Source organism: Monodon monoceros, unplaced genomic scaffold (assembly GCF_005190385.1).
Source record: "Monodon monoceros isolate NGI ecotype Baffin Bay Population unplaced genomic scaffold, NGI_Narwhal_1 Super_Scaffold_11, whole genome shotgun sequence".
Taxonomy (NCBI): Eukaryota; Metazoa; Chordata; class Mammalia; order Artiodactyla; family Monodontidae; genus Monodon; species Monodon monoceros.
In genome coordinates, this window is record NW_021703767.1 from 103,117,992 (window position 1) to 103,139,521 (window position 21,530).

At 44.3% G+C, this 21,530-nt stretch overlaps 1 protein-coding gene across 3 annotated transcripts in view; it reads right to left on the reverse strand.

Moving 5' to 3' along the window:
• Positions 1–759: 759 nt before the first annotated feature.
• The window catches only part of PPM1L (protein phosphatase, Mg2+/Mn2+ dependent 1L), a 333,931-nt gene continuing 313,160 nt past the window's right edge, over positions 760–21,530 (reverse strand). For all 3 annotated transcript variants that reach the window (XM_029214082.1, XM_029214083.1, XM_029214084.1), the window contains 2 exons: positions 7,069–7,230; positions 760–3,949 (listed from right to left, as the gene is read on the reverse strand). In XM_029214082.1, the coding sequence (XP_029069915.1) occupies positions 3,603–3,949; positions 7,069–7,230 (509 nt within the window). In that variant the 3' untranslated portion in view covers positions 760–3,602. The remainder of the gene's footprint in view (positions 3,950–7,068; positions 7,231–21,530) is intronic.

Below are 21,530 nucleotides of genomic sequence, written 5' to 3' on the forward strand. Positions count from 1 at the left end.
TACAATGAAATGTTGCCCTTTCTAGTTTTTGTGTTCCCAGTTGCAAGAGAGTTAGATCTGGCAACAACTCGGGGGCGGGGGGGGGGGGGTGTCAGGAAAATCAAATATACCTGGCAAAGGAAAAAGCGATCACTCCCTTTGTGAATCCCTCATGTATTGCCAGATATCCTAGTGATCCAATTCAATCGTGTAATCAACTTCCTAGGATCACCTCAAATAGTGTTGATGCCATCACTCATGCAATCCTGTTTGCACAAAATGTTCATGGACTGAAATCATCACAGCTGTATGAAATAAGACCTGTTTTTTTTTTTTGCGGTACGCGGGCCTCTCACTGTTGTGGCCTCTCTCGTTGTGGAGCACAGGCTCCGGACGCGCACGCTCAGCGGCCGTGGCTCACGGGCCCAGCCGCTCCGTGGCATGTGGGATCCTCCCGGACCGGGGCGCGAACCCGTGTCCCCTGCATCGGCAGGCGGACTCTCAACCACTGCGCCACCAGGGAAGCCCATAAGACCTGTTTTAAATTATCCAGATCACATATGCTCCATCACTCTATAAAACACTCTGTAATACTCTTACCACATAGACAAGATTCTAGAGCCCAATGCCTTCAGTCCAAGGCAAGGAATGGAATGTAGCCACTGGTTACCAGTAAGATGCACAGTCATGTTGCATTAGAACAGCGACCTTAGAGTTAAGTGCCTTGGGCAAGTTGGTCATGTGAAATAAATGCCGATCTTGGGAACTAGCTTTGGAGTTTTCCATATAAGTATTATTTATTCCTTTTATTAGAGAATTGCAAATACAGTGAATTAAAAAAAAAGTTTCCCTGTCTCTCCCCCCACCACCCCAATCCCAACCCATTTTAAGAGTACAAATTGCCAGTGGAGCAGCGGGAGAGCAGTGCATTAATGAAGACCTGGGCTTGGCATCTTGCTGGGGGCTTATAAGCACGTGATCATTGGCTCCCAGCTTCATTTCTAAAAGACTATAAAACCATTCCAAAATTTGGCACCATGGGGGCTATTGGCAATGCGAACTCAGGCTAGGGGGTCTGGGTGACGATTCCAAAGCTTTGGCAGTGCTGTTTAGGGGAGCTTCACATGCAAACTTCTCAAATCAATTTCCCTAACTAGACTCAACCTTCCCTGTCCCTGGAAAATGGGAGTGGCTGGCCGGTGAGCCACAGGGCATGCCGGGTGATGTCTGCAGACCCCCGACAGCTGGAGGCGGCTCAGGGAGAGAGAGCTCCAGGAGGATGGGGAAGGGAACAAAGTAGCCTGATTGGAGACATAACTATTAATCAAACTGCTACTATTTTGCCTAGAACTTCTGTTTTTCAAAAATCTACAAGCCAAAGTGGGAGAAAAAGAGGCAGAAAGGGAGTAGAAAATACACGCACTACTTGATTAAAGTCAGAAATGAATTAATTCTACAAAGCAAAGTTTAGAAGATGCCTTGTGAACTCAGAAGGAAAGCCATGCACTCCTGCACTCAGCACCATCTAGTAAGACATTTTGCAGGGCAAATAAACACTAATTTACTAAGTCGCTTTTCTCCTTCATCTTCACCAAAACAGTACCGTTTTCATTTTAGACAATCACAGTGATCATAGCATTTAAAAATATCTTTCCATCGCTATTATGAATTTTGGGTTAAGTTAAAAATAAAAAAGGAAAATTAACTGCATACTGTAATATGCTGACACTGCTTATTCCTGGACTCCGGTTAGAAGTTGGGCTTTGGTAACTCCAGAATCAGAACGTCCTAAAATCACCAAGCAAACTCAGGCCGCCTGGCCTGACTGTTCCATCACTGATCACAACCTGCATGTTTCCCACATTCCCTTCCCAACCCCCGCCTCAAATACACACATCCAAATGTTCAGTGCCTCTCAATAGGCAGATACTCCAATCTAACATGGTGGCAGGTAGTTTGTACTAGAACATTCTATGGCTTAAAAAAAAGGAAAAAAAAACGAGGTTCTAATTCTCATATTGTAAATTCTAATGTTATAGTTTACCAAAGTAAGCACATCTCTTGGGAAACCACTATTAATTCTTTCAGTCAAAGAAAGGTTAAGTGCTCAGAGGAATCCAGACAGATTACAGTCCTTCGCAGCCACAAGGGAATCTTTTCATCCTCCTGAGTTCACTCCTAGAACCTGCTTCAGGAAAGCTCCACAGCTGAAGCAATCAGGGAAGCGGCATCGTGGGCAGGAGGTGGCCAGTGAATGGGGCCTTTGAGAAGCTATAAAGGCAAATGCTCACTCTGGAAGGACAAAACCAGGTGGCCGCCCTGGCGTTTCAGACACAGAGGGGTGGGGATGCAATGAAAATCTTGTTTGGCTGTTTGAGCACCTCAGCCAGGGAAACAGGATGACCCAGCATTTTCTGTAATTAACTTATAAAATACTGAGATTGGAAATGTGACTTTGGTGATAAGAAATGAAAAGCAGCAAGTCTGGCCGCAAAAATAACTCAGTGGTTTGCAACCAAATGTTAAAGACTGCTGCCTTTCCACTGTCTAGCAGAAGCACGTCCCAGTAGTTTACCACCAAATTCCAAAACTTGGCTGCGAACTCTGTACTCGGCTTCCGGGAGCACACATGCAGTTCTACACCGCTGCTTCTCAGAACACTGCTTCAGAGACCCTTGAAAGCTACTACAAAAGGAGAGGAAAACATGCACAAAACCGGGCAGCTGGAGCTCGATTCGAGGTGGCAATCTCACCAGCGTTCTCTCTGAATGCAAATAGCAGACTTCCCAAGGGGCGCTGTGACTTATTCGGCCATGGTGTCCTCTATCTACCCTTAAAGGTGGAAGGGATTATGGTACTGTGATTTGCTTTTTTCACTTGGTAATGTAAAAAAATCGTGGTGTCTGGTGGTAAAGTTTAACAGCTGCCTATTACATAGGTAAAGTGTAGGCCAAAGATTAAGGTCATGCATGATTAGGATAAACACACAAAGACTGGTCAGGTGGTACACAAAGTCTATTTAACTAATAAAGAAAGCGAGGGAAGAAGTTTACTTCTGCCGTGCAGGCGGCTCTCATCCTCCCCACGTCCCTCAGCCTCCAAGAGCAGCCACGGAATAATAAATCATTTCCAAATCTGTTTCTGCAGGGCTGCTGCAGAGCAGAAAACCTGGGCTCGGGAGGACAAAGCATTCTCAGGACAGCTCTGCCCCTCAGCACAGGGTGTGGCCACATCGGCCCTGACTCACTGCTCCAATGAGAGCACACGAAGTCTGATGCCTGGAGGGCCCTGTAAGGGATCTTGAAAACAATCGTAAAAGGAGAAATGTGGCACATATGCCATTCACTTCATACATGTGACTCTACAGCTATATATTTATATATTTTGAACATTGGATGAAAGAGTTGGGAAAACACGAAGAAACCATTTTCCAGCCTCTCAACTACATTGGCCAAGAACACCCTCTGTTCATCAGGGCACATAGACTTAAGACGGCCGGGGATGGGGAACCCCATGTCTGGGATGGATGATCCTAACTGTAACTCCCACACCTTTCACTACATTAAAAGAGACCAGTGTGTTGAAAGTCCTTTAGTCTAAGGCAGCTGAGACCCCCAGAGGGTTCACTGCTCTTCTGTTTTGCTGCTATTCCTGAACTTCACCACCATGACTGTGATGTTGTCAGGGCAGCCTCTGTAAAACGACTGTAAAACTATGCTCTTGGCCCCAAAGTGAGGTTCATCCAAGCGGTCCTTGATGAATCGAACAGCTTCTTCGTTGCTGAAAGCATCCCAGAGGCCATCTGATGCCAAGATCATGAACTCGGGCTGGAGCTTGTCCAGGTCAAAGGTCAGGATATCTGGGTCTGGGATGACCACGTTGAGATTTTTCAGCGGATAATCCCCCAGGGATCGAGACATGGCCAGGATTCCCTGGACCCTCCAGGAGCCATTGAAACTGATGAAACCACCTGGAAAGATAGGATGAGCCCATTAGCTTGACCAGCGGCTCTCTCACACCCCGGGTGCAGTCTGCGTGCGTCTGCAGAGGGCTGACCTACTGCCTGTGACCTATGTGCTCCCCTCACCCCACCTCGGCGCTACCAGGAGGGAACAGCGTTCCTCTGCATGGCTTGAGGTTTGATGCTCTGCGGGTAGATCCTCAGGCCCTCATCCTTGGTATCTTAAAAGCCTTCAAGACCAAATTAATAAGAATATTGAGGGTAGGAGGCATGGATGGGTGAGGGCATCAGTTTTAACTTAAGGACACCTTGGCAGCTCAGTGACTGACAGTAGGGAGCCCTAGGGTGGGGATCCAGGGACAGCAGCAAAACAGCACTGAAAGGCAGGTGGATGGTACCAGAGAATACCACTGGGATCCATCATTAGCTTGAGGCTGCCCTTGGGCGTGCCTATATCTCAAAACACCTCCCCAGATAGAATCAGGATTAAAGAATGGTGTATTTTAGCACAGTTGTTAAAGGCTCAGGCCCTCGGGGCAGACTGCTTGGATTTGATTCCTGGCTCTGTTACTTTTAGCTTTGTGTGACTTTGGATGAGAAACTCTTTCTGATCCTTGCTTTCCTTGGTTCCAAAATTGGGACAATAACAGTACCTATTTCACTGAGGAGTTGTGAGAAATAAAGGAGTTAGTTATTCCATATTAATCACCTGGCACAGTGCCTGCATATAACATGCATTCAGTATTACCTATTATTATTTTTTCTTTAAGGGAGCTAGAACTTTGTCCATTCGCATATTATTTGTCATATTTATTAAATATATATTCCATGCAGGGCAATTTGCAGGCTATAAAGTTAGACAAGATCCAGACCTTTCTATAAAGAAGTAGACAGCCTGGCAGGAGGGAAAAGCCACCTGTATCGACAGCTACAAGCACAAAGCAGCATTTCTTCAGGGAGAGACTAGTACCTGCTAAATGCTGTAGGCAGATGGGGAGGAGGGAGCAAAGATTTCTGGTTGTGATAATCAGGGAGGAGTGAGCATTAAAGCTGGGCTTTGAACGATGGGTAGGACGTCCATGGGCAGGAATGTACGAGAACATTCCAGGAAGCGTGGTCTCCTGGGCAAGAGCGTGGGCTCTGGAGTCACTGTCCTGGGTCTCAATTCTGGTCTCACCATTCACTAGCTGTGTGTCCTTGGGCACACTAGCCTCTCTGAGGCTCCACTTCATTGGTTGTAAAATAAGAATAACATCATCAACCTCGTAAGGTAGGGAAAGAGTATATGTAAAGCGCTCAGCTTAGCTCCCAGCACAGAGCGAGCACACAGTAAATGGCAGCTGACATCACTGTTATTGTGGAAACAGCTTAAGGAATGGAGACAGAAAGACCAACGTGTATTTGGCCTAGACTGGTTGCAGTGTACTGTCACACAAAACAGGAGGGGGAGAGATGTCCAGAAGGGAAGGCTGAGGTCAGAGAAAACACACACAAAGATAAGAAAACCAGTCATTGTTCATTAAGCCCTGATGTAAAATACACCCTTGACACAGATGAGATTAACCTCCTTGGAGATGCTGTCAGAATTTGCTACTATAATCACTGTGGGGGCGGGGGAGGGTGGATGGGTACGGCAGGGAAGAGGAGAGAGGATAAAATGGGTTGACATTTCAGGAGAGCGCTGGATGCTAAGGTGGCATCTCCACATGTTCCGTCTACACATCCCTGCCTGTGCTTCCTCAGGAGCAGGCTGACTGTATCCTAAGTCCAGGGCCACAGTGGACTGAGATGCTGTCTTCGTAAGGAGGGAAGCTCATCAGAGCGTGATAGATGCTCTTAAAACACTGTTCCATCCCGTCAACAGAAAACCTGACCAAAGCTTTCATTAAAAATTATTCTGCATCTCAAGCAGTCACTGAATAAAATTCAATGCTTTTGGACTCAACAGTATAGCTTCCTACTGCGAAAACTCAAATGTTGATTAGGTTCTGGGCAGAAGCTGATGTGTAGACATTGAGGGTCAACCTGTAGATTCCCCCAGGCAGCAGGGGCCCTTCTTGGGCTGAGACCCAGGGTACCTGAGCTCCCTCGGCAGCCGGGCCTGTGGCTTAGCACGTGACACAGAGGCTACATGCTGTGGTTGTCAGTCTGGGGAGGGAAGGGCTCCTCCCCTGCACGGGTAGAAGAGAATCCCCCCCAAATTGACTATGAAAGTGGAATCATCAACTGATAATCTTTCTTCAAGTCTTCGTCCCAACGTCACCTTAGTGAGGCCTATGCTGACCACCCCGTGACACTCCCCATTCCCTAACCTGCATAGCAGTTATCACCTTGTAATATACTAGATCATTTACCTATTTTTACTTATTTATTATTAATGTCTGTCTGTCTACTACATTCCCTACCTGTTTCTCAGTTCCAAGATGTAAGTTTGTACCCTCAAGCCTCTAGATGTTGAAAAAGCGAAAAAGGGATTCTCCCCCTCCCCAAACTGAAATATGTACTTGTCTTAGGCACAGAGCTCAGTGTTGGGAGTATAGAGATGAACAGACCAAGGTCCTGCCTCAAAGAACTCATGGTCAGGAAGGCAAGACAGATAAGAGGGCCAGGTATGTCCACACATGTGAAAGGTGACCCAAGAGGTCCACATAGGATGCTGGGGAAAGACTGAAGGGGTGTGACAGGGAAGGCTGCCAAAAGGACACCCTTAAACCAAGTCTTAAAGGACAAGGTCGTTGTTACCCACTAGACGGTGTGGACAACACTTGCAAAGGCACAGAGGTATCAGCTCCATGGTTCGTTTGGTGGTTAGTAGTTTGGCACAGCTGGAGAGAAGTGGGCTATGGCAAGCAGGGGCCCAAAAATCTCATTAGCCTTTAAACTAAGGGCTTTTTTTTTTTTTTGGCTCTTTTGTAATCTGTGGCCACAAAGAAGGGCAAATTCAGTGGCCACTCATTTGATAGGAAATGTTACAAAGTCCAGTCCCAGCTGCCTGAGCAGCAGCCTCTGTACTGATCTACTCATCACTGGGTAAAGGAACATCTTCTCCCCCAGGGGCTCTCCCAGCAAGCCACCTTGTCCACTTGAACAAGACAGCACAAAGTCCTCGGAGACATTCACAAACTCACCGGCTCTTTTTATCCTCTTCCTTTCCTTCAGCTGGTACGGCTTGTGATCATGAGACAAAGGAATGGCATTCCCGTCCTTGTCACACAGGACCCCACGCGAGTCACCCACATTGGCCACAGTGAGGTCTTTATCTGACAACAGAGCAATCAAACACGTTGTGCCTGCAAAACAGGAGAGAGAAGCAATACAGGTCAGTGGTGCTTTGAGGTTAGGCTGCTTCTCGTGGTTACTGGTCCTTCAGTCATTAAAACTACTGCTGGGTAAGAATTTGACTCCAGCCACTCGGAGAATGACAGCTGTTCACTTCAACAACACTGATCAGATCTGACAGTCAATTTTCTTAACCATGTTGGAGTCTCACTGAAATAGGCTAGGATAACATTATCATTTTCCCAAATCGTTGTCTCTGCTACTCTTGATTTAAATGCATATCACACTTAAAAGGATTCGGAGAGAATCAGAAAATCAGCTTGAAGCTTCATACGATTGATATTTATTTTCTGCTTCTTTTTGGTGCTGAGTTTCTGTGAAATCCCAGTTGAAAGTGGGAAGGATGGGGGTCAGGTGGGCTCTTCAAGCAGGAGGGCCTGGAAGGGCCAGTAAATGACAGATGCCAACAACCAGGTCCTATGGAGCCATGGGGAGCGGGGGGGCGGGGGGGAAGCCTATACAAACTAGCCTATATGGAGTCTGACAGCAAAGACTGGCAGCCAGAAACAGGTCGGCGCCAGGGGGTGATGGGGGCGAACTGTAAAGGCAGAGGCAGGAAAACCCAATATGAGGACAGAAATAAGGTCTATGTCGACAGGCAGTGAGGGATTGGGGTGGTCAGAGTCAGAAGGGAAGCAAGAGGGAAGAGCTGTTTGCCTGGAGCCCACACAAGACACAAAAGGACAAGCTCTCTCTCCTCAAACTCCTCATGGAATGAGAATGGATAAAAGCAAGTAGAGCTGCAAGTCCGGTCTAGTTGGAGGCCGCCCTTATTACCTGCCCGGTGCCCTCTGTCCAGCCCCTCTCCTTTCTCCTCCCCCGCCTTCTGACAGTATCACTGAGTATGCAAATAAATACCTGCTGAAATGCACAACCCATTAAGCTCTGGCTTCAAACCAATAATGCCTTTCCTTGTTAAAATTATTCATCAATTAGTCTTCATTAATATTTAACCTCCTCATTAAGAAGGTGATATTCAATAACAGAATGCAAACTGCTTTTTATCTGCACAGAACGACAAGACTGAATTCTTAAATAGACATAAAGAATAAACACAGATTGATATCAAGAGCGGGGAGAATAATTAGCATTTCCAGCTATTATAGTTCTATTGGAAATTCCATTCTAAAGGCTGTTTAACTCAAAAGTGCCTTGATCAGAAATGGAAACACATGAAATGTTGGTTAATTCACAATGTCTGATGTGAAAAGCCTTGCGAAAGGAGAAAAGACTAATCTCAGGATTATCAAAGCAAATAGCAAATCTTTCACGTTAAAAAAAAAGCTGTAAGAATAAAAATGTAAGCACAAGATGGACAATTCATATGATTAGAAACCATTATTCTCAGTTTCTGATATTAGTTGCATTCTGGTCTTCAACCGTCCTCACTTTGTCCTCAAGCATCTGATTGTGTTAACCTGTCTATCACGATGAGAGCACAGATCCTCCTATAAGGCACACTCTTGGAGTTTGAAAGGTGAAATGGAGACGCTGCGTTATTGGATGTTACGTGGCTTGGGGGCATTATATCAGTTCAACTCTTGGAGTTGTGTCTCTCAGAGGCCCTCTTCCCTTCTCACTCTGTGCACTTCGAGAGATCACGGCCCTGACCTTTGCTTCCACCACCATCTCACCTACAACGCTAGCCTGGTTGACACTCCTGAGGTCCATATCAACTGCCTGCTAGGCATTTCCATTTGCCTGTACAACATGGGATCCACAAGAGGCTTTGGGGTCTCCATGTGAGGGAGGTGAAGGGATCCACCGGGATGAGCTATAAGCCGTTTCCCCACCCCCATTTCAGCCACAGCAGCTCTACATCCATTGTTAGCTTTATCGGGATGCTGCATGTTCTTTTTGTCTGTTTTTTGTTTTTTTTAAGAGGGGAGAGGTAATTTCTATAGCTAAAAAAAAAACCTTTGAAGTTTAATTGTATATGTGATTAAGAACCACTGAAGGGTTTTAAGCAGGAGAGTGACATGATGAGATCTGTGTTTTAGATCATGTCAGTGGCTTTGTGGAAGATAAACTGGAAGCAGGGGGAATAGGGAGAGTTCATGAGGATCTGAATTAATGTAAACACAGGGATTGAGGGTCGGGGACAGATTACTTAAGACCAGAACGGATAGGTCATAGAGAATAAGGAAATAAAGGAGAGGGGGAGGTCTAGGATAATGTCCTGGTGTCTAGAAGCGGGGCACTGGGTGCTCCATGGACAAGCACTTAAGATGTTGGCTTGGGCTTTTGGGAAAGGCTTTCTCACTGAAAGAGACATGATGCAGAACACGACCCATTTCTTTGGCCTCCTGTGGCTCCTGTGTTTCCCAGGGCTGTGGCAGCCATCTTGCACCATGAGGGGATATGGCTCAGAGTCAAGGCTTTGTGTCCAGAAGGGGGAGCGGAGAGGTGAGGAACCTGAGTCCCTGAGACATCACAGAACTGCTGAACCCGCCTGGACCCGTCCTGTTCTTGTTCTGCATGACACTAAATGACTTTACTACTTAAGGCTTTTTACGTTGGATTTTTTGTTGCTGTTGTTCCTTGTGGTATCCTAACTGGTTCAGGGGCTTACAGTTCAATAAGGGGCTTCTGGGGCTTCCCTGGTGGCGCAGTGGTTGGGGGTCCACCTGCCAATGCAGGGGACACGGGTTCGTGCCCCGGTCCGGGAAGATCCCACATGCCGCGGAGCGGCTGGGCCCGTGAGCCATGGCCGCTGAGCCTGCGTGTCCAGAGCCTGTGCTCCACGGCAGGAGAGGCCACAGCAGTGGGAGGCCCGCGTACCGCAAAAAAATAAAATAAAATAAAATAAAATAAGGGGCTTCTGGATGAGAGATTTAGAGGGTGACTGCTTTGCTTCACTCACATGTGAAGATTCATGGCCTGCTGATTCCTCTGTCAAGAAGACGATCCCATTGTTTCTATGGGTCTATAAAATCAACCTCCTGATGTGGATTTCAGGAATGTACTGCTTTGAGAAAGTGGAAATTGCCTGTGTCAACAATAGACTCTTAGGCCTGGCCAAAATGGGTGAGCCCCAGGTGGCGGAAGGAGAGCTGCAGGCTGTTTAGGGTCACTGAAATGTCACTATTCCCTCTCCATAGAAACCTGCCTGTGTCCTGGGTGGAGCCCAAGCATGATTGAAAACACTGTAAATAACTTGTTGTTTGGGCTTTGCAGTCTTAGCTCGGGATTACCAGAGACAATTTATAATCTAATCTTACATTACAGCAGAAACTACCTTGTGGCTGAGGAAAACTCCAGAAAAACATTATGCCCAAGAGGAAAGGAGAAAATCATTTTTTCTTTTGTATGTATGAGAAAAAACACTGCCAAGACTCTGGTTATTAGTTTTGAGATAAACTTAGCCATCATAGTACTATTTATCAGAAATACCAGCCTCTGACAATATCACTTAACCCTGAACCTCAGGATTGTCTATATTAATAATTTAATCTAGGTGATACCTTAATTGAAAATCTGGACAATATTTTGGAGCTTTAACCTAATAGTCTGACTTAGATTAAAAAAAAAAAAACTGAAAAAGTAAATTCACACAGACTAGACTTCAAAATCCTAGCTGAGTGAGGTCTGGCAAATTATTTAACTTTTAAGCCTCAGAAAATGGTACCACCATCCACTTAGCTGCTCAAGCTAGGAGACATCCTTAGTTTTTCTCTCTTCCTCATTCCTGACATTCAATCCATCGTTAAGTTCTGTCACTCGTACCTCTCAAACACATCTTAAACCCCTTCCCTTCTCTTGTTCTCATCGCGCTGACTGTGGTCCAAGCCACCACCATCTCAGCCAGCATGCTATTTCAGCTCTCCAGGTCCTGCATGATCTGCCCCTGCCCCAACCTGTACAATGTTATGTCATACCACCCTCCCCTTGCTCAAGGCCTCCCTTCTGTTGCCCAAACATGCCAAGCTTTTTTTTTTTTTTGGCGGAATGCGGGCCTCTCACTGTTGTGGCCTCTCCCGTTGCGGAGCACAGGCTCCGGACGCGCAGGCTCAGCGGCCGTGGCTCACGGGCCCAGCTGCTCCGCGGCATGTGGGATCTTCCCGGACCGGGGCACGAACCCGTGTCCCCTGCATCGGCAGGCGGACTCTCAACCACTGCGCCACCAGGGAAGCCCATGCCAAGCTTTTGGTTGCCTTTGGGCCTCTGTACGCAGTGTTCCCTCTGTAGTCCTTGGCACTGGCTGACATGCACATGGTGATGTCTCAGTTCAAGTGTGACATCTTCAGAGGCCTTCTCTGATGGGGGATCTAATTTCCTCTTTATATCCTTTATTGCCCTCACAACACACAATTATGTAAATATCTTGTGTATTTCCTTAAACAATTTATTTAATGCCAGTCTTCCCCTGTACAATGTCAACTTCACAAGGGTAAGAATATCACCTGCTTGTTTTTCTTCCTATAATGCTGAGGTCTAGAACATCACAGACCTCATATTTGCTGAATAAACAAATTAATAGAGGAGTGCTAAACAATCACACACTCTCTCCTTGGTCCTGATCTGACATTATGCTAAGCTCCCACTGTCTTGCTCTGAGTATGTCAACCCAGTTCAGAACCACACTGTACCACATCTTCTAGATATTGCCACAGCAGGGAGATAGCCAACTGTAGCAAAATACATTTTACACATTGATCAAAACATAAGGACCCTCCTGTACATGTATAACCATGCTCACAGGCACACTTTTAGTAAGTGGAGAGAGGTTCCAGCCCAGGCCTGTCCCTAGCTCTTCCCTCCAGTCCAGGCTCCTGGAACAATGTTAATGAAACATGAGTAGGGCATCCATCCTCACCAGCTTCTAAAGCCGTGGCACCTTAGGAAGCAATAAAAGTGCATCATGGTGGTCATTACATGAATAATCTCTGTCTACGTCTGACCTCAATTTGTACTTCAGCAAAGCAGGCACGTTTTTGTGTTGTTGTATTAATTCTTGTTTTCCTTAGGAAAAACACACGAATGCCAATTATTCATCAGTCTATTCCTCTAAACCAGCCTTCTCTCTCTTGATTTAATTTCTGGGATGCAGACAAAGTAAAGGTACACAAGAAAATCTATTCTGGACTTATCTAAGTATTTTCATTGGATACTATTAGGCAATGAATTCATTGGATGAGTTGAGCTTGAGAAAAATGTAAATCCTAATGAGGATTAAGTAGTTTGGGATATCTCAGCCATCTTTTAAAACCCTAGCTAAAAACTTTCCCAGTTCAATTAATAACAAAGTAGTAATAACAATCTGTTCAATGCTACAAACGATGTGGCTAACAAACACACTTGCAGTTGATTTCCTGACCTTAGGGTTGGGGAGAGGCAGGTATTATTCTTCCCTTTAAACAGATGAGAAAAATGGGACTCAGAGACTTCATGATTACACTGCTCGATGCATATGTACTGAATGACCAAATGACTAAAAACCCTGGGAATCCAGAATTATTACTTTAGTAATAATAATAACGATAGACCTGCTGCTTAAGCATTTACTATAACGCTAAACATTTTATTTACATTACCTAACTTAATCTGCACTACCTGTGAGAAGGCATCATTATCCCCACTTTACAGGTGGGGAAACTAGGTCTCAGACAGTATAGCAACCTGCCCAGGTCACACACACGGACTGACTGATTCCACTGGGCCAAACCTTTGATAATCGACACTCCTTCTTGCTTTAAACTGTTCTCTTCCCACCCCCAGAAGGAATGATTTCTGTGACCAGTTTCTACATTTCTGTGTTTTGAATAGTCCCCATCAACTCTCCCCGTTTTGTAGTATAAACTGGCGCATGTCACAGAAAAGTTTGTAAACCAGGATGAAATTTGATTAGTGTGAAGTGAATTTCCTTTAATATAACTGTGATTCTGGATTAACTTAAACAAAGCTGGTACATTTCAAATTCTCAATAATAATCAGAAAGCACGTGAACCTCCACAAGTAAAAACACAAGTGACTTGGATTAGTGTCAGGTCCTTTTCACCTTGAATATTTTGCTGGTTTTGAACAGGAATTGCAAACTCCGACGCCTTCAGGTAAGTAGGCCAGGTATAAGAAAAAGCTTATTACCCTCTTGGAGTAGCTTTACCCCTGTACTTTTGACAGAAACATGGGTTCTGAAGATGTTTTTCTACTCTAAGAATAGGCAAGCATGATGATAAGGGACAACTGACATCAGGTTTCAGTGTTGGGTCCACAACAGGGAGTGGTGTGGCTTGTGGCAAACTAGAGGACACTTGCTAAGGGGGCAGCATTTCCTCAGCAGTGAAGATGGTTGCCATGTGGGAATGCAGGCCCACTGTAACCAGTTATTCAGATTTTTCAAGGGAAGCTATTTTTATGTGAACTCTCCTGACTTTTCAATGTTGACAACTTTTATTTAAAAAAACAATGCAAGCCAAACAAAAGGCAACTGTAGGTCAAATGATTCTTTGACCCATTAGACTAGCAGCCTCTTTTGGGACCAGGGGGATGCCTTATTCATTGCTGTATTCTTATCATAGTGCTTTGTACCCTGCACAGACCCTTAATGCTAGGAGGGGCGCTAACGACTGAGGTGGTGGTGAGGAAAGTGGAGGTGCTTTTGTACAACTTGTACTAATTGTAGTATTTGTACAATTCACACCTTTGTACTATGTAAATATATATACTCTTATTTTTTGAAAAATATTAACAGGGTTATCTAGGTGATGGGATTTTAGCCCACTTTCTTTTCTTCTTTATGCTTTTCTGTATTGAGATGAATTTAACATTACTTAAAACCACAATTTATTCACAACGGTTCAGGAGCATATCCACTGCAAAAAGCAAAGTATTCAAGACATAAAACAGAAAAAGCAGAATTGACAATCATGGTAGTAGAATGGTACAGGTAAAAAAAATGGCCCAGAGGAATAAGGCCGTGACAATGATGACAGCACCACTGTTGACAGATCATCAAGTTCAGATTCATATTCGCCCACCAGCGACTATCCATCAGTGACTCCGTGACAGATATGTGAGCCTCAGCTGCCTTCAGGCTTCCCCTGCACAGCCTTACCTGACCTCCGAGCAGTGCTATCTACAAAGAACAACCTGCCCTGAGTGCCAATCAAAGCACATTACTCTCAACCCCTTATACTCCCCTCCCCCTCTTCTATGATTTAAAAGTTGGAGGCATGAGAATCCTTATTTTCTTACGTGCCTGACACCGCAGCTTCACTTTTTCTGGGGTGGGGCTGGGAGGCTGGGCAGAGCAGAGAAAGCCGAGTGCAGTTAACATGACTTAGGAGCCCTGCTTCACAAAGCAAGTGGGCTCTCTCCCAAACAATGAATGCCACTCACTCATGCTAATAGTGATTCCCCTCAGTGACAGAAACTCTTTTGTAAGAGAATAAAAGGAAATGGCCATTTTTTTCCTTCAGGAAAGAAAGAAAGAAAATGGGGGTGGGTGGAGAAGAGGTGACAAGTGGAAAGGAAGGGAAGGGGACACACACAAAGAAACAGAGAGAAAGAGAGACAGAGGATGAATGAATGAATATTTCAGTGAAGGTGTTACAACCGCCTAAAAGACATTCATTATACCCAGCAAAGGAGATTCAACACGTTTATATGATAAGGAAAAATAGGTTTATCCTGAAAAGATTTGACAGTGAATGTTAGTTCAATAACACAATTCCAGGGCCTAGATGACATCAAGGCCTGGAAACTGACAGAAATTATACTGGTGTGAAACATACTGGAAAAAGAGCAGGCAAAGCCAGTCATTAATGAAAGCATCATGGGGAATGATAAGATCAGTGCCGGGCAGGGCTTCCAGCCGATCTCCCACAGACAAAGCTGTGATGAGCCCTGAAACACAGATTAAGTACCAGGCAGCTCGCAGATAAGACTGACTCCCTGGACCCATCCCCTGTCTGCACGATCTCTAAGTCTGCCCAAGTTTGACCTTCTCAGAGTCTGTTCACCAGTCTTGTAATAATTAATGCCATGGCAGAGACAGACCTGGCTGGGGTGATCCAATCTCTGGAAAACTAAAGAGTAAGCTCTAATCTTTCCTTCTTTATGCCTTTTCTCTCATCTATTGCCTGAATCCTTACACTTCCCAGCTCTAAATTCTCTTGGAGGCGGGCCCTCTTTAGAATTATATTAACGTGCATGGCTGGGGCCGGAGAGTCACCAGACACAATTGTCTAACACCGTGCAGGAAGGAGGCTACTGAAATAATACCAATTAACAATTCATACTATAAGTCAGTAGCTCCACTGTGATGAGTCTTATAGTGAGAGTTTGAAAGTTATTTTATGCTGTGAGAGCCTTGAATGGAAAGTGACTGGAAAGAAATCTATGTGTGCAGAGAGACATGTGCGGGCCAAATTGTGGGAGCTGCCATACACTGTCCATTCACCCTATGCCAGGCTCTGTGCTCAGTCCTTGGCATAGGCAATCTCTTTAACCCTAACAGCCTATGAGGTACTGTTATTCCCGATTTACAGATGACAAAACTGAGATTAAGGGATCAGCCCAAGGTCATGTGGCTAGTGAGGGACAGAACTTACCAAGTGTGTTTTCAGAGTGTTACTTTCAACCTTGAAGCAGGCTGTGGCTAGTCCATAGTTACTGTTTCTGGGCAAGCCAGAAAAAGGCATCTCTTCCTCAAGACACTTTACTAGCATCTCCATAAAAGGACCATAATGCATGTTCAAGTTGACGACAGTGTGAACGGTGCCTCCTAGAGCCGTGTAGTCAAACATGCACAGTGATGTGGGAAGCCCTGCTCCCTGACTATACCCTGCCCCCGCCACCCCACTCCCGGCCCCTGAGGGAAGAGACCAGAGGAGAGGGTCACTCAATGAGGAATTTCTGCAGGACAGCACATGAGAGGTTTTCTACTTTACACAGAGACTGGCAGCAGCCCTAGAGCCCAAACTGGAAGAGTGAAATACTTTTTTTTTTAATACATCTTTATTGGAGTATAATTGCTTCACAATGCTGTGTTAGTTTCTGTTGTACGACAAAGTGAATCAACTATATATATACATATATCCCCATATCCCCTCCCTCTTTTTTTTTTTAACATCTTTATTGGAGTACAATTGTTTACAATGGTGTGTTACTTTCTGCTTTATAACAAAGTGAATCAGTTATACATATACTCCCATATTTCTTCCCTCTTGCATCTCCCTCCTTCCGACCCTCCCTATCCCACCCCTCCAGGCGGTCACAAAGCACCGAGCTGATCTCCCTGTGCTATGCGGCTGCTTCCCACTAGCTATCTACCTTACGTTTGGTAGTGTATATATGTCCATGCCTCTCTCTCGCTTTGTCACAGCTCACCCTTCCCCCTCCCCATATCCTCAAGTCCGTTCTCTAGTAGGTCTGTGTCTTTATTCCTGTCTTACCCCTAGGTTCTTCATGACATTTCTTTTTCTTAAATTCCATATATATGTGTTAGCATATGGTATTTGTCTTTCTCTTTCTGACTTACTTCACTCTGTATGACAGACTCTAGGTCTATCCACCTCATTACAAATAGCTCAATTTCGTTTCTTTATATGGCTGAGTAATATTCCATTGTATATATGTGCCACATCTTCTTTAGCCATTCATCCGATGATGGGCACTTAGGTTGTTTCCATCTCCGGGCTATTGTAAATAGAGCTGCAGTGAACATTTTGGTACATGACTCTTTTTGAATTTTGGTTTTCTCAGGGTATATGCCCAGTAGTGGGATTGCTGGGTCATATGGTAGTTCTATTTGTAGTTTTTTAAGGAACCTCCATACTGTTCTCCATAGTGGCTGTACCAATTCACATTCACACCAGCAGTGCAAGAGTGTTCCCTTTTCTCCACACCCTCTCCAGCATTTATTGTTTCTAGATTTTTTGATGATGGCCATTCTGACTGGTGTGAGATGATATCTCACTGTAGTTTTGATTTGCATTTCTCTAATGATTAATGATGTTGAGCATTCTTTCATGTGTTTGTTGGCAGTCTGTATATCTTCTTTGGAGAAATGTCTATTTAGGTCTTCTGCCCATTTCTGGATTGGGTTGTTTTTTTGTTATTGAGCTGCATGAGCTGCTTGTAAATTTTGGAAATTAATCCTTTGTCAGTTGCTTCATTTGCAAATATTTTCTCCCATTCTGAGGGTTGTCTTTTGGTCTTATTTATGGTTTCCTTTGCTGTGCAAAAGCTTTGAAGTTTCATTGGGTCCCATTTGTTTATTTTTGTTTTTATTTCCATTTCTCTAGGAGGTGGGTCAGAAAGGATCTTGCTGTGATTTATGTCATAGAGTGTTCTGCCTATGTTTTCCTCTAAGAGTTTGATAGTTCCTGGCCTTACATTTAGGTCTTTAATCCATTTTGAGCTTATTTTTGTGTATAGTGTTAGGGAATGATCTAATCTCATACTTTTACATGTACCTGTCCAGTTTTCCCAGCACCACTTATTGAAGAGGCTGTCCTTTCTCCACTGTACATTCCTGCCTCCTTTATCAAAGATAAGGTGACCATATGTGCATGGGTTTATCTCTGGGCTTTCTATCCTGTTCCATTGAGCTAGCTTTCTGTTTTTGTGCCAGTACCATACTGTCTTGATTACTGTAGCTTTGTAGTATAGTCCGAAGTCAGGGAGCCTGGTTCCTCCAGCTCCGTTTTTCGTTCTCAAGATTACTTTGGCTATTCGGGGTCTTTTGTGTTTCCATACAAATTGTGAACTTTTTTGTTCTAGTTCTGTGAAATATGCCAGTGGTAGTTTGATAGGGATTGCATTGAATCTGTAGATTGCTTTGGGTAGTAAAGTCATTTTCACAATGTTGATTCTTCCAATCCAAGAACATGGTATATCTCTCCATCTATTTGTATCATCTTTAATTTCTTTCATCAGTGTCTTATAATTTTCTGCATACAGGTCTTTTGTCTCCTTAGGTAGGTTTATTCCTAGATATTTTATTCTTTTTGTTGCAATGGTAAATGGGAGTGTTTTCTTGATTTCTCCTCTCCCTCTTGCATCTCCCTCCACCCTCCCTATCCCACCTCTCTAGGTGGACACAAAGCACTGAGCTGATCTCCCTGTGCTATGTAGCTGCTTCCCACTAGCTATCTATTTTACATTCGGTAGTGTATATATGTCGATGCTACTCTCACTTCGCCCCAGCTTCTCCCTCCCCTCCATGTCCTCAAGTCCACTCTCTATGTCTACGTCTTTATTCCTGCCCTGCCACTTGGTTCATCAGTACCTTTTTTTTTTAGATTCCATATATATGTGTTAGCATATGGTATTTTTCTCTTTCTGACTTACTTCACTCTGTATGACAGACTCTGGGTCCATCCACCTCACTACAAAAAACTTAATTTCGTTTCTTTTTATGGCTGAGTAATATTCCGTTGAATATATGTGCCACATCTTCTTTATCCATTCATCCATCAATGGACATTTAGGTTGCTTCCATGTCCTGGCTGTTGTAAATAGTGCAAGAGTGAAATACTGATAGCGACACATCTGAGTGTTCCTGAGAACACATTAAGGCCTTCTTCCACCAAGACGTAGTAGGATGGCAAACTATCTTTTTGGGTTTCCAAATAGAGGAAGCAGTGATAGGACATACCATATAGGGAGGGAGACTCATGTGAGGCCCCCAGACCGGGCCCAGAAAGAAGCCCCCCACCGTAAATGGGACCCCTTTGGGTCTTCCTTTGCAACCGAAGCTGCCTCAGCTTCCCTTCGTCACATGCTGGAGCATAGAGTGGCAGGAGTAACGTTTTGTGAGAAAAGGTCTATTACAAATTATAATTTTCTTCTCCTCTGAGATTTTTGCATAAGCAAAAAAATCAGCCATTGAGCTGGACACTGGCTGAATGTGAGGCAATCAACTTGATGACAAACTCTATTATTTTAAACCCTAGTGCTAGGAGTCTAATTCCAGATTTAGGTATACTTGGGCTCTTCCCCAGCAAACATACAGTAATTAATAAAATGACTAGAAGAAATAAGAAACAGTGTACAAGTGCCAGAAAGGTCTTTTCCACAAATGAGGTGTGCCACCCTAAATAAGACAAACAATCTATTTTATGAGGTGATGGGAGATGGGGGGAAGAGGTCATAATTCAAGCTTTTAGAATCTGATGGAGAATTCATTAAATTTTCATACTTCACCAAAGTTAAAATATAGCAGCATCATCTGATGTTCTTGGACACCATTTTTAAATCCAAGTGTTTTTTAACTTCACACTTCAGCTGCAGTAATAATGTTTACTTCATACTTGAGTGTGACCTGTGGACACCCTTCTAACCCTTCCTTTTTAGTTCAGTATAAACATGTTAAAGAGAGTCACTTCCTATTAAACTGATCACATGTACTGGGGAGTCTTAGAAGAACCACAGCATGTCCTTTTGCTGCAGGAGCCTTCATCTCTCCTCTCTGGCATGACTATTTTGAGGTACAAGTAAGCACACAAGCTTCTTTGAAGCTCATTAACATACTTCTCATAACTCTTGCTGACATTTAGTTCAGATGATAACATGCTACTGAAATTAATTTCTAATTACATAATCACAACCTGGATTCTAAGTTCAGTATCTTTTAATGGTAAATAAAATTAATTTCATGGTTCCTTGATTCTTCCCACATAAGCCAGAGATGCACTGGCTATATTTTTTCATGTCTTCATGTTATTTAAGAATTCTTCAGTGAGATATTTCATTTCTCTTTAGGGTTCCCAGCAAATTACAAGTACTGTTTCTGCTTCTTTATGAATGTTATGGAAGTGAGGTACAATAACTTCTGAAATTGAGCTTTATTAAAAGGGGTACTTACTTTTTCATAAAAGGCAGAGAGGAGAAAGGGCACAGAGAAGAAAGAGGAGAAGGCTGGGAATGAGAGGTGCAGGCCGATTCATCTGGTGCTTAGCAGAGAATTGCACTTTCTTTGACCTTTTTTATCTCAGCGCAGAGTCAACCTTTTCCCTATTCTTTCCATTAAAAACAAACCTGGTCTTTGAGGTGATTAAGTTATCTTTATTTAAATTACCATATAGCTAGCCATCTATTTATATATATACACGTGTTGGAAGGATGACATCTGGAGATATTAATGGAAGTTCCTGCCCCATGTGTGTACATGACTGTCTTTCATTCAGTGTGAGGCACTCATTGTCCCAGGGAAGATTAGGATTGCTATGGCTGAAGTGCAAAGAGAAAGAAGTAGTCAGGTTTAGCTTTTGAATTTCAAGGAGATTGGAAACTCACAAAGAGACAGTATTCTCAGAGAAAAATTTTTTTGAGCATCCATCAGCCTCAGTTCTGGACTAAACCTCAGGCATATGAAGATGGAGCGAGTTTTCCTGCCCATGGGTCCTCTCTTCTTGCTCCCCTGACATGTAAGGCTGGGCAGGAAGGAGGGTGGTGATGGGGGGAGGTGGAGGGAAGACAAAGAGTCTTCTTTTTTTTTTTTGCGGTATGCGGGCCTCTCACTGTCGTGGCCTTTCCCGTTGCGGAGCACAGGCTCCGGACGCGCAGGCTCAGCGGCCATGGCTCACGGGCCCAGCCGCTCCGTGGCATGTGGGATCTTCCCGGACCGGGGCACGAACCCGCGTCCCCTGCATCGGCAGGCAGACTCTCAACCACTGTGCCACCAGGGAAGCCCCACAAAGAGTCTTTGACGTGTGGATCTCCAAGAATTACAATTACATGAAGTTCAAAGCACAGGAGACCTAGACCTTGCTTTCCAAGGCACAACCCAAGAAATCAGAAACCTTTGCCCCAGTATAGAGAGGCAATGGCTGAATGAGCTCACTTGGACAGCCTAACGTGGAGTAGAAAGGACAGCTGAGAACTGCTGGGCTTCTCCTGAGGGAGAAATGGCACCTCTCAGGAGCTTTGGAGCCTTCCAAACACAGGTCCTGGAGACCCTGGGTCACCCCAGCAGGTGCCATCCCAACATCCTGACACTTAGATCACCCCTGGGGAAAACGGGGAGGGTGAACACATAAGCTGAACTTGGTATTTACACGTAAGAACCTGAGGAAAAGTCAGAAAATTACAGTATCTTCCTGGAAATGAATATAGCAAGATTTAGTAACAGATCCAATATGGACCCAAAATCTGTTACATTCAGTCCTATGGAGACAAATTAAATTAAACTTCAACACATGTTTATTTTGTAACCATGTAATGTGTGTGCATGTGTGTGTGTGCACGTATCTGCCTATCGCACGTTGCACATCTTAAATTTTACCCTGGCATAGACATTACAAAA